The sequence below is a fragment of the Corvus moneduloides genome, chromosome 1 (genome assembly GCF_009650955.1).
Source record: "Corvus moneduloides isolate bCorMon1 chromosome 1, bCorMon1.pri, whole genome shotgun sequence".
Classification (NCBI taxonomy): domain Eukaryota; kingdom Metazoa; phylum Chordata; class Aves; order Passeriformes; family Corvidae; genus Corvus; species Corvus moneduloides.
Genome location: NC_045476.1, coordinates 53474364 through 53488709, shown reverse-complemented (window position 1 = coordinate 53488709; position 14346 = coordinate 53474364). Strand labels below are relative to the sequence as shown.

The window sequence follows — 14346 nt, the reverse complement described above, 5'->3', positions numbered from 1 at the left end:
AAACAGTTGGCAGACCCCTGGGGGGGTGCTGCCCAGACAGCTGTGCAATCAGCTGAGTAAATCAGCTAATTAAAGAAACAAAGAAAATGCAAAAATTATTAGAGACAGACTCCCGCTTACAGCATTGTTCAGCACCTCTGTATGTAAAAAGCACAGCCAGCACAAGATGGAATAAAAGTACTTGTAAATCAGTGAATGAACTATTGCACAAGTGACAATGATGCCATTTTCTCTCAAACCCTTATCTGGGATGCTATGATATTTATGCTTTGTAGTTTAAATCAATTTAACATAAATTACTCCAGCATTTTATTTTACAATTACAAAAGTGTGAAATGTAATGTTGATCTCATAACTGACTTCTGTATATAAAAAATGGTCATTAACTTTTGCTTGACCTTAGGTGTAGAACTAATATTGAATTTGCACAGAGGGTACTCATTATTCTGATCTAGTTTCCACACAGAAAAAGAAGTTCCCAAGGGTCTTAGTGCTACAAGCCATTTCCCAAATCTCAGATAGGAAACAGGACTCCAGAAAATGATGCAAAAGCATTTCCTCTCATTGCAGAGTTTATCAAAAGGCAGATAACAGCAAGGGTAGGTATCTGCAATCTAAACAGAGGAAAGCCAGTGTGGTAAGAAAGGAGGCTGGCAGATGAAGATTTGGTCTTGCTGATCACCATTAAGGCGCCGTTCCTTCCCACTGCTTCTAAATGACCACAGGAAGGACAAACCTCAGTTTAAATGAGGCTTGGGCCTGCCTACATTATATAGCCATTATAAATTTAAAAAATGAGTGTAACAAGCAAAGCCACCAATATTTCCCAGCTCAGTCAGATAATGGTCATTTCACATTATTGTACAATGGTTTTTTAGGAACTTCTGTTTATTTTATTTCTCAGAACTGAAGCCTTTCATTTGGCTTTGAAGGTCCATATTTCGTCCAAGTTAGTGGTGAATTAGAACAACATAATTTGTAAAACACCTCTGGCTAAACGAGACAGGCATTTTTAAATAGATAAACAGCTACTGTTGATTCATGTGGCCAGAGGAGATTTGGTTTTCAATGGCTGGCCCTTTGTGATGCATGCAAAGATAAAGCCATATTTTACACCCACTTTGTAAACATATGAAATCATATTTTTTTATCAAGGAGGAAAAATATGTGAAAAATGGTATGTAAACACTGTAGGATTACTACACGAACAGACAAAAGCAAGGGGTTTTGTACCAATCGCAGCTCAAGGGAAACAATTTAATGCTTGAATGCAGAAAGTTTTAAATTTTATCCAGTAATTGTAGATATTTGTTCTCATGTGCATGATATTCAAAATAAAAACTAAAAAAAAAAAAAAAAATCATGTGGCAGTGAAAGTATCTACAGCAGTGTTGTCTGAAATGAGATGATGGAAGGATGGAGAAGAGCCCATTACATGATCAGAGAATGATTGCTGGGAACAGATCAAACAAAAAGGTATGGACTGTTGCTGAGCAGGCTGGTGCAAAGTGAAACACTGCTCTCTATTCCATGGAAACATCCCCCAGGCATGGCCAGGAAAGGAGCAGGAAACAAAGAGGACTCTGAATAAATAAATTCTGTGAACTCATTGTAAATGCCTCTCCCAAAGCCCTAGTAAACAAAACATTCACCTGGGGGTTGTTTTTTGCACAACTGCTGTCTTTCCGACCTTACTGTGCTGTCTCTTTTTGTGTATGTGCAAAATATCTTCCCCCTACACAGCTACTCTGCATTGCTGATTTCTTCTGTGAGAGCACCTTAGATCACACAGAAAGAACTATGCACAAGGTTCTACAACAACTGCAAAAACAAAACCATAAACTGCCAAAATCTGTCTCACCACAATTCCCACCAGAGAGCTCTTTTCCTTCTTTTTCCAAGTCTGAGTCCATTCTGCTTTATATCAGCTGTTGAACACACAACAGCTGGTAAGTGTTACTGTGTAGTCCTTTCACTGATGTTGTCCAGGGCATTTCCCATCCCCAGCATTGCCCAGGGTGGGCACAAAGCAGGTGGTTATAGATCCAGCTAAGGCACAACAGAGCTCCATGTGTGTGATACACATAGTGTTCCTGACCAGCCAACACAAGGAGCATCATTATCCCCAGGGATAGCAGGGGTCTGATCCTGCTCTTTTGAAGTGCTGTCATTTTCTTGGTGTGCTTGATCTCAGGAGTAATGGAAGAATCCCTGATATGATGCAATGTATCATTGTAACCCCCATTGGTCCCTAGGGGAAGGGGTTCCCTTCAATAGGGCACGGAATGTTTAAAAAGGATTACTTAGAGAAGCAAACATGATTAGAATCATGGAATCATAAATTATGCTGAGTTGGAGGGGACCCATCAGGATCATCGAGTCCAATCCCTGCCCTGAGCAGGACAGCCCAGGACCTGTTTATGAAACCTGTATATTCAATAGTATTTAATATGTTTGAAATTTACACACATTGCTGAACTGCTCTATTCTTGAATGACCTTTGATCGTGTATTTGTAACCTCATTCCTCATACCATGTGCCTGAGAGCATTGCCCCAAAGATTCTTGAACTCAGAAAGACATGGTGCTCTGACCACTTCCCTGGGGACCCTGTTCCAGTGCTCAACCACCCTCTGGGTGAAGAACCTTTTCCTGATATCCAACCTAAACTTTCCCTGACTCCGCTTCATGCCATTTCCTTGAGTCCTGTCACTTGTCACAAGAGTGAAGAGATCAGTGCCTGCCCCTCTGCTTCCCCTCATGAGGGACCACAGCGAGGTCTCCTTCAGTCTTCTCTTCTCTAGGCTGAACAAACCAAGATTACCTCCCTTACTTTAAGACCTGAAATCACAGACCTTAAAGGAATGCGTTTAAAGAAAGACCCTAAAGTGCAGAGTAACTCTTAAAATATTGCTAGCTACGTTTTCTGGTGAAGCTTTTACTTTGAACCACATTTCAGTGGGCAGGGGAAAGGTAAAGATACAGTCACCGTGACCGAACAGAAGCACAATAGTCCTGCACCTTCACTTTGAGTGGCCATTTTTCCAGGGTGAATCCTGTAGGCAACATTTGCAGAAGAACTCTCATTCCACACAGTTTACTAATTTCAACCCTTGGTTTAAACAAGTGGATGCTTGGAGGAACTGGGAGTTGTAATGAAATGAGGTACTACTTGAGTCAAGTAAATAAACTGATTGAAAAGAGACGTGAGGAGAATAGAAAAGCAGTAAGATCCTACTGGTTTACCCTTTTCCCACCCTTCAAACTTGCTCAATTTTTTCACAAGAGAAAATGCATACCTCTCTGGCATATGATTGTCACTTTATTCTGTAAATAGGACCAAGTTTTTTCACACCTCATTATGCTCTTTTTCAGTGGCATAAGTGGTAACAAACCATGCACATTTTACTCCAAAGATACTGAATACCTAGTATATTCAATAGTATTTAATATGTTTGAAATTTACACACAATGCTGAACTGCTCTATTCTTGAATGACCTTTGATCGTGTATTTGTAACCTCATTCTTCAAGTGTGTATACAAATCTAACTCAAATTTGTAATGATTTCCATTTTCTATATAACAACACTTCTAGAAATGAATAAAATGAATAACATAGCATAGGACATTCAGATAGCACCATATGACAAACTTTTGCTAATTATTGTGGAATAAATTTACTGAAAAGTCTCACAAGGATCTGTACTACTTGAGGAAATGGGCTGAATGATAAAGATGCAGTTTTGTGAGTTAACCAAGCTGATAAAACAGCTTAATGCTGTCAAAAGTATCTTACTGGGCTCCTTCCCACACACCTCCACCTCCCCTCCCTGATAAGAAGCTGCCACCCTCACTTTGTGTCAACTCTAGCACGTGCTGCTGCTATACTGTATGCTGCTCTGGCTGCCCCACCTCAAAAGTAATATAAGAGATGTAGCAAAGATGATCAGATTTAATGGAAGAGATTTGGTACAAGGAATGACTAGTGATATAGCCTGGAAATGAGACAACTCACAGGGGTATGGCAGATGTGCACAAAATCCTGAATAGTATAATGACAAATAGGGAATGGCTTATTCACCAGTCTCTGTCAGCAAAGAGCTGTATCACAACAGAGTGAGGGTCGTGGGGAATGTGTTTAAAACAAACACGGAAAAATATGTTTTAACATACTACACATGTGAGTTGTGAGACTTACTGCCATAAGGGATGATGAAGGTCAGGAGTATAATCAGGCTTAAAAAGCAATTTGATAAATTAATGGAGAAAAGGTCCAGCAAGGGCTACCTATCACAGCAGCATGGGTACAGCAAAATCCCTCTATCACAGGCTGGTAGATGCTGAGTATGTACATCAGAAGGACTGTTTGTACTTGCTCTGTTTCCTACTCTAAGCATCCCTACTCATCACTCACAGTAGGAGCGTAGCTGGATGGACTTTTAACCTGACCCAGCCTGACTGTTCTCATGTGTTTAACCGGGCTGACATTGCCTGGAGTGTGTTTGAGTCGAGTCACGCAATCAGCTCTGACAGCAGTGCTGTAGAGGTGGTGCAGCAGCTGGGAAAAGGAATAGCTGTTCACAGCTTGCTTTTCATTCATGTCGGCAAAGCTCAAGCCCCAGTGACTGCTTCATATTGAATCGTCTGCACTAAAATAAAAATACGAAGCAAATCACATAGGCAGTTGGGTTCTGACAGAAGCAATACAAAAGAAAAGGGGAAGGGTGGATATGCATAGTTATATGTAAGAATAGGGTGGAAGCAATCCAGAAGGTCTCAAATATGGAGTTAATACACTGCAAAAGTCATATTATTAAAAATTATTGTACATTATTATAAATAACATGTAAACGACATATTAAAAAGTCAATAGAGCTTGCCAAGTCAAGAATGGCATGACTAAAATGTGTCTAATTATATAGTGGAAACCTGAATATCATTCTTAAGGGGGAGCAAAACCACACACAAGTGCGAGGGCTTTTGTGGCTGCCCTGCCTTTCACAGTGAGAGGGAGAAGCACCCACAGACCTGTCGCTGCTCCTGCAATGCCTGGGGAGAAGCTGAGTCACCATCTTCCTACCTCATGCATACCCTGTCACCTACTATCTTAATTAGCCCCCATATTCACAAACACAAAGACCAGAGTCATGCTCTTATCAATTGATCCTTTGCACAAATAAAGTTATAGAAATTCCTTTTTCTGTAAAGGGATTTGCTGAGTGATGCCACAGGGTGCAGCTCGGTTTGTGCACAGAAATGCAAGGCATCTTGTTTGTGGATGGGATTAACACCACTACAAAGCATCTACCTGACAGGTTTTGATCAGTTCAGATGTACCCGTGTAGCTTTGCCACCAGCTAAAGCCTCCAGCCTTAGGCTATTTGCTGCTTTTTATCCTTGTTTTAGCTACCATCTCTAACACATAAGAAACATGTCATGAGCCATGACAAGCAATTGAGATAAATGCCGACCCTTGTAAACCTTCAGATGGGAAGCTGCATTTATGTTACATTTCACCACATTTGCAGAAGGTATCAGAAGCCAGCAAGGTATAAATAAACAAAACAATTTAATGCCAAGTGCCTACAATTAAAGAAAAAGTTCCCTTCTGCTCCAGTTACTTTCTTCCCCAAGACCTTTTACCAAACCACAGAAGACAGCGTTTACTCTATTTATTTCTAAGGCTAGGCAAGAATAATTTAAATGCATTTTTATAAGCCACAGGGAAGTGCACAAGCTCATTTCCCCCTCTTCGGTCACCTTTATCATGAGAGCTTTATTCTAATGAAATGTGATTTCAAGTCAACAGTGTTACCGAGGTACATCAACACTTCTGAACTACAGGCATTTATTTTACCCTGGTTTAGTTTTATTTGCAAAGAAACTAAATGTGCTGAGCTCCTTCTGCATGAAGGCTCTCTAGTATGTCTCTGTCAGCATATGCCTTATTATCAGAGTGGTTTACTTGCAGCACACATCTGGAATACGAAAACAGAGCTTTTTTTCCACGGCACAGAAGTTTTTAATCTTTCCGGTTCCTCATTTTTCTTTCAGCATCTGCCAGCTTTATGAGTTTCTCCTATTCTTCTACACCACAGTAAAAACAGAAGAATGGCTCTTGGGGAAAGGCATTCTACTCCACACCCTACTGGCTTTTTATTTTCTGGTAGCCAACATTCTCCATCAAGTCAGATCCTGTACTAGCAAGAATTTGATACTCTGCCCTACCCCACAGCAGGGTCAGGTCTCTACCTCGGTTTTTGTCAGCAGACAGAGTGTGTAAATCTCTGACACGGCCAGAACTGTAATAGTTGCAATTACTACCTCTCACATACATACACTAGGTAGCAAACCAAGCTGCATTTAAACAAAAACAAACTGTTTTATTCAGGTTACCAAATGCAATACTTGTCCTCCCCCTCCAAACCCAGCACACCTTCCTACCTGGAACCTCTCCACCTCTTGCAGAGGGAGCTGTGGTGTTTGTGTGCTTGCATAGCACTTTCCATGCAACTTAACATGGTGATTACTACAGCAGCTCTAGACAAATAATCCAAAAACTTAAATCAGCCATTTTTTCTAGTACAATTAAATCACTGTGAAGGGCCTCTCTAAGAGCAGAGGTACAACCAGAAATTAAAATAATTCAGGGAAAAATTATATAGTCAATTATATAGTCCTTGTATTAGGCAATTTTTTTTTTTCCTTCTTTTGATGGGGGAGCTGCTGATCTCTAGGAAAGCTTTTGGTTAATGAACTGATTGCCCTCTGCAGCCAGGTTCCAGACAGCAGGTTAGGACCATGCCTGTCGCCTGCTCTCCCCGCTCATGAATCCCAGGGTGGATGAGCCAGGCTCCCACACCATTCACACCAGCTTGGAAGCTACCCAGGGCAGCTGGCCCAAAAGCCATGTTCCACTCCTTTCAAGCCAAAATAAACTCTTTGTCCGATTTTTAGTGGCTTATTTCCTGGAATTATACGGAGTCTTGGAGAGCATTAAAGGCACAATATCTTTGACAGATACTGTGGCTTACAGCTCCAGAAGTACTTTCTCTGAAACATGCTTCGCTTCACCAGGCACAGCACACCATACCTTGATCGCTAACAGTAACTGCTACACTGTGAATTTAACCACCAGCAATAAAATAAAGAAGCATAACCAACCACCCTAATTTACTCTGCACCTACTGCACTAAAGGCATTAACTTAAATTAGGCCTTACAGTTATGCTTGATCATACACCTATTTTTTACTGTCATCCAAGATGGGGCATAAAGAAATGCAAATTTCAACAAGCATGCACTAGTTAAACTGACAAGAGAGTTATCTTTTGTTCAGATCTGAACAGATATTTTAAGTGTTTACATTAATGTATTAGAAAAGGCTGGACAGCACTGCAAAGCTCTATAAGGAGCTTTGGTTTTTTAAGGCTGTGATTTTTAACTGAAATATTTCTACTTGCTTATCGAGGGTTGCAATTACACCAGCAAAAAGGAGACTCCAAGAGATATTCTTCTCTTGGATTTTCATCTCTTGCAGCTCATTCCTAATCCAACCCCCATCCCATTTTCTACTCTAACAACCATCCACCAAAAGGAAATAAGAGGCTAATTTGGGCTAAAAACAACTCTTTGGGGGTAAAGATTTTTATTTATTGCTAGTAGCAGTAGTAATATTTGCTGATAAAACTGCTTAGAAGCAGAGAGATTTCTTATACCTCCGTAAGCAGGAAGTAAATGTACATGGCACCACACTCAGCCCATTTAACAGCAAAACAAAAGATTTCCTTGAGCACTTCTTTAAAATAGCCTGTTTTCCTCTGCACTGAGCCAGAGAACAAGCATTTCCATGTTCAGCCATTACAAGTCAGGTGGGACTGGGGTGACACCAGGTAAGGGCAAGCAGCCGAGGGCTGTTGACATCATAAATGACTACAGCACTTTCAGAAGCAAAGCTACCTCACAGAAGCAATTCAGGCCTGAATTCACATTCACATTTGTGTTCGCTCTCTACAGATTTACCTTTATAGATGAGTGTGGATATAACCTATGGCTACTTCTATTTCTAGAAAAAATGGCATCAAACTATGTCTAGAATTTTTTTTTTAATACTTACATTTTCACAAGAAAATGTTTGCAGGTACACCAGCCACATCTTCTTGGTGCCCCCAGTTTAAGATACCATGCTGTGTGTTGTGCATGTGTGTAGCAAATTTTGTGCTGCACGTGTAAGCAACAGACAGACTGATAGAGATATTATGATGCAGCACTATTAACAAGTCAGAAAATATCTCAAGAAGTACAAAATCTGTGACTTTAAGTTCTAGAAAAATCACTGAAAATCACAGGAGATGCTCAGTGAAAATGCACTCAAAGACCTCGATGGCTTTGGGAACACGCTAATAATTTTAGGCCCCTTAAAACTTAAGGCCTCTGTTTTACTTTAGAAATGCATTCAACTTGGTGCAGAAGACACTGCACAAAGACACCAGAGAATTAACTCTGTAAAGAGTCAGGTCTGGCCAAGCAGGCTTTGTTGGTTCCTGTGCAGTGCCTGGAAAACACAGCTTCCTTGCTTCCACTCCAGCTCAGCGATGCAGATTCTTCTGAAGCACCTGTGCTACCAAACCCTGATGGAGCTCAGATGGCCACACATTTCAGTGCCTTTGCACTGTAACACCAGCATTGGCTGTGAATGCTCTTACTGTCAGAGACTTTCAGTTATCCAGTTGTCTTTCCCCTTTTCCTGCCCTGATCAAAACTTGCCTCTACAGCCACACAGGAAAGAAAGCCTTTGTGCATGAAGTTGTCCTTCTGTTTTAGCAGTAAGAAAAACACCTGGGTGGGCTGGTAAAAGACAGAAAATATGATGGCATGAGATACTGGACATTAAAAAATAAAAAAGAGGAAATTACATACTTACTTGTCTTAAGTATAAGTCAAATAAAGACATCAGCTTTTTTTATAAAGTGCAAGCCTAGAGAAAATAGTGATTTTGGCCAGAAAAAGATCCAAGTTCAGATTCAAATGTAACACTTTGATTTTATTAGCTAGGTTATTAGATGCAATGAGCTAGAAGGAGAGAAACTTAACTGCAATTGCATTGTGCTGTATACACAGATTCTCCATTACTATCTTTTCTTCCCCATGTTAAAAAGCAGTGACAATTCAGATACTTCAAGAAATGACAAAAGGGAACAGCACAACAAAAACCCCTCTGAAGTGCAGCCTGACTCACCTGACTTCCTTGCTTTCAAGGCAATGACAGCAGCCAGTTCTCTCTGTACCTAAAATATCAGAAAAAGAAAAGGACGGTTATAGTTCCCAGCGCAGTCAAATAAAACAAAATGCAACACTGGTAAGATATGAGCTATCAATGCTTTGCAGCAAACAACTGCATGTGGAATTATGCCTGGTTTTGAAACTGCAGTCAGTTTTCCTAGCAAATCTATCTCCTTTTCAGCTGGGAATTCTGTGACTTTAATTTCATGTAAATACCACACATTCCTTAGGGAATGGGCAATTCAGTAGCCCGACTCGTAATTTATTTGCACAGCATATCTGTTTCACAAGTACACACTTGAATCTTCTCCCTTCCCTTGTTACATATTTGTTTTGCCTCTGTTGAGCACACTATAATGCTGGATTTATTGTGTGACTCCAGAATAAGAAAGTTCTTCATGCTGAGGTTTTGAAGGTTCATGTATATAACTGACCTTCACTTTTTGGATCTTCCAGGACGAAACAGCCTCTCCTAGTAGCATTGCTGAGAATTTCATGACCAAAATTTCACTTGAGATGAAAATGCAGAAGTCAGAGCTATTTTCAGTTTTACAGGCTCTCTCACTAGCCTGTGGTAACACAGCCCTGCCATGCTAACCAGCTCCCTTCCTCATCCTCTTGTCTTCGTTCTTCATATTTTCTATATAGACCAGCTACTGTCTCTAGCCAGCTCAACTCTACATCCACTTCTCTCCATAGATCTATTCCTTTTTATACAATTTCTTTTTCTATCATTTTTCTATTCATTATTCTTATGCTTCCTACTTCTTCACTGCCATCATCTGTCCCACTACAGCTGCTTGCACTTGGCCTACAGCACCCCAGATGCTCTCTTCTGCATACACCTCAGTTCTTCCCTTCCTCTGCCCCATCTGTGCTCTCAGATTCCTCTAAAGATCTCTCAGCTCCTTCCAATTTCCATAATTTTCCCAAGACAGCCTGTCTTCAATATTAAAAAAACTAAATATGGCACATTCCAACTTTTTCTAGGGATTGTCTCACTTCTCTCTACAAAGTCTCCAGCAGTGCATACTAGCCATCTTGTCTAACAGACCTAGGCAAGGCTCAAGGCTATTCTGCAGTGGCAGGTTTGACATGCAGTTTCTGAGAGATGTGAAATTTCAAACATCCTTCTCAAGATATGTGGTTTGGTCATAAGCCACAAAGCCCACAAAGGATTCCCAAAGTAATACAACTACTAACAGCTGTCAATATCCCACTCTCATGGCTCTGAAGAGAAGTTTGAAAATGTGAAAGAAGAATAGTTAACATTATGTCTGAGCAGACAGACAAAATCACTCAGGGCATCTCGGTACAATGGTAATTCCAGCACCCACTGATCAGATACTCAGGAGCCACCCAGCAGAAGGCAGTCATACCAGAGGCCACATCCTTCCTCTGCTTGCATCCTTCTTTCCTTTGTGGCAAAGGACCAAGAAGATTTTTTTTGCTGTCCTTGCAAGGTACAAGGATCTTTTCTATTCCTTGATGCTGCCCTACTGAGAGGGACAGAGTTTTCAGCCACTCCAAGCAGGAAAATATGAAGGCAGTGCCACGGTTTTCTTAAATGTCATCCTGTTTCCAGCACAATTGTGCAAGCTGGCAGTATTACCTTCCCTTCCTTCCTTCCTGTACACTCATTCCCATGTCTGGAGAAACGTTAATCATGGATAATGTAAGCATAAACTTCAAGTAAAACGGGAAAGAACAGTTATTCCGTAGAAAAACAACGTGTGCTTCCTTGCAGCAATTGCTATACACGAGTATTATAATAACACACACAAGCTATCTAGTTAAGAGTGGGATTTTTAATAAAAGCCCAAGTTGCTTCTGAATAGCAGCACCATGACTTTTCATGGCTACACTTCTCAGACCCTCTCCCTTCATTAAACTCAGCAGGAGGTACCCATGTCGATGCCTCTGTTCTGGTCTAGTCTCAGGTTACTGACAGTAAGAAGCATTGCAATGATGTCGCATCTTTATCTTTTAGCATTTAATAAATACATTATCCTAAGATTAGCCTCAAGAGACACTACAACCTGAAACAATTGCAAATGTACCACTTAACCCAATCAAACACTCAAGAAATGCAAATCTTTCCATGGCTGGAAAGAAAAACCCATCTTGTCAGAAGAAAAGGCAGCATTGTGGCATCCTGCAGTTTATTTGTGGTATTACTTTCACTTATAAGGTGGCACCTTTTAAGTTTGAAAGATAGTGCTAAAATCACAGGTAATAAAAAGGCTGGGTTTCTATATTTTGTCTACGTCAAGCTAAATACCTCATAGTTTGCTGTGGGCCAGGAATGCAGTGGGCCTTTTACATAACTTGAGCAAAACACTTCAGATAAAGCAGGGGGAAAATATGTTTCTCTAGTGTTAATAGTAACCAAAAGTTCCTTCATCAAAGGGTTCCATCATGATAATCTGAGCTGCCTCTCACAGGATTCACTCCAATCACAAAGAATTTGTACTGCTGAGCATCCTTCTGGATTTGATTGGTGTCCCTAGATTTCATAATCTATATGCTTTTGTCTATTTTAGCATAAATGCACTTGACATCTCTGCTGGACATGCAATTCCTCTGCATCATTACACCAATGGAAATCCATGTAGAACATTCATTCCTCATTGCACACATGCTACCCATTACTATACTTCTTCCTAACAGGATTTCAGTTACTGCCTGTTTGACAAAATCGATAGTTGCACATCACATCGAAGATAATAATGCAGACACAAAATAAAATATCTAAACAAGAACTATGTATGCCTACCATATTGAGGTATTAAATTTTAAAAAATATTTTATACATACAGCTTGTTGCTAACAAAGCTAACACTATCCAAACAGTATCCCATTTGAGTAGCACTGCAGATGTCAAAACTGATTCAGTTTAAAGGCCAGTTCACCATACAATATTTACGCAAATATCATGAAAGTCTGAAAGAGGACATTTTGAGTAGGTAGTTGGCATGTTACCACATCTCAATCAGTTTTCTTTTTGCAGTATAAAATAGTGTGCATAGAGAGTGATACCCAGGTATACTTCTGCTTGATTAAATACAAATGGCACATTTATATGATGAATCTTGTCTTCAAAGAATAGAGAATTTAAAAGAGTAAATGACAACTACTGCTCTTATCACAAAACTTATCATTTTATTATAGTGGATATAGTTCTGCATCTAGCAAACAGTGCATACCACCTCTACTTTTTTCCTTTCTCTTTTTTCTGCCCATAGTAGTTTTCTGTAAGACAATGTTCTAGATGCCATTGTGCCAAATAGGACTTCAAATCTAGAGAGAAAGTGCCAATCCTTACAGAATCTCAAAATGAAATCCTGCAACACAAGGCTCTAAACAGCAAAGTTTTGAAAAACAGTACGAGTCTAGTTCACATTTTTGTATCTCAAGTTATGATAGTTTGATGGGCTCTAAATAAAAGTAATATTGGCTGATGCCTTATAGCACCAGAAAACTATTTTCCAAATACACTTCATTAACATCCTGATACTCTCTTCTCTTCCACCACAAAGTAAAGCAAAAGCTTTGCAGTGGAAACACTCATAGCTATCCCATCCTGTTCTGCTTTTACCAGACAAAACACTGAATATGAAACTGCTCTTTGGGACACGACATGGGATGCATGACAGCTCTGGAATGCTTTTTTAAACCCATGAGTAATCATTACATTTTTTAAAAAAAATCATGACCAAAAAGATTATCTGATGCAAACGTATTTCCAATGGCATTTTGCACTGTTTGCAAATTTTCCACTGCTTTCCTTTACAATTTAAGTTTAATGGTGCCTCATTGTAATGGAGCATGTGATATAAGCACATAATTTGATAGGTTAAAAGAGGGATTTATATTTTAGGCACATGGTTTCCTCCAATGTTGCTTGGGCTGGATCCTCACAATCAGTTTAGGTTTGAAAATTTGGAACAGAATCCTCTGAAAAAAAAAGCTGACACAGAAACTTTCTTCTGACCCGAAAAAAATGTTTTATTCCATGAAAAGCCAAAAGAAAAACAGAATAGACAGTGGTGAAATTTGAATCTCCAGTTACAAAGTCAACTGTAATCTTCAACTGCTTTAGTGCTGGGCTGGGAATAGGGATTTTGTGGGTTTTTTCACACTTCTGAAGTACTAGTGTGAACAGGATTCTCAATTATGAATCCTTCGAAGAAGACTGGTTTAATTTTGTACAAAATCCATAAACATTCAGTGAGCCAAAAAGCCAGCGTGAACACATTTTCAGTAATGGCTAATAACTCCACTTTCAGTTTCCAGCTCCTGCTTACAGAAACCTTTTTTTCTTTATTTTTCATATAAATTCTGAAGCTGAAAGAAAAGGAAAAAAAAAATAAGAGAACCTAGATGCTGGACTCTGTTGAATGGTGTGAGCTGATGTTTCAAATTCTTCTGGGACATAAAAGTCTTTCCATAAGGTTGCAGTGAGTATTTTAGGTCCCAATCTACTGTATGGAGGAAAAGCAGTACTCTGGAGAAATAAACAGGAGAAGTTCATATACATATGTTAAAATTTGGAGGATTCTACTCTGGTTTTGCGCCTTTTCCCCACCGATAGACTAGAAAATCATTATAGAGGCACCACAATGTTGTGTGGAAATTCAGAAAATGCAGGAGAAAAGATCAGATTCTTGACATCACCATGGCAATAGATGGGTCTCTGGCCATCTGGAGATGGAACTGCCTAATTTTTCTTTAGCTAGTTAGCTACAGTAATAAAACGGTTCATTTAAGAAACCCTGTCCATGTGCCCTGCTGCTGGAATGACTCAGGATGTAGTCCACAGGTTTGACCTTGCAGATGTGAAACACTCTGAACTCACTGTCAATTAGGTAGGTTCAAGGATATGCATGTTACTCAAGTGCATCCAGCAACCGTTAGATCCAGTTCTTAAACTCAAAAGGTCACTTAGTTTTGTTGAGTGTGTCTCTTTTTTTTTAACTGACAAAACCCCCCATTATTCTATTTTCTATAAGCAAAGCTTTTGAGGGATACTGGCAAAGTTTTATAGAGTTGGTAGTTTTGCAAG

The 14346-nt window shown here is 39.8% G+C and overlaps 1 protein-coding gene across 1 annotated transcript in view; it reads right to left on the bottom strand.

Moving 5' to 3' along the window:
- Positions 1 to 14346, bottom strand: part of RAPGEF5 (Rap guanine nucleotide exchange factor 5) — a 160773-nt gene that overhangs the window by 105269 nt on the left and 41158 nt on the right. Inside the window, exon 7 of the mRNA XM_032109909.1 lies at positions 9238 to 9286. Within this exon, the coding sequence (XP_031965800.1) occupies positions 9238 to 9286 (49 nt within the window). The remainder of the gene's footprint in view (positions 1 to 9237; positions 9287 to 14346) is intronic.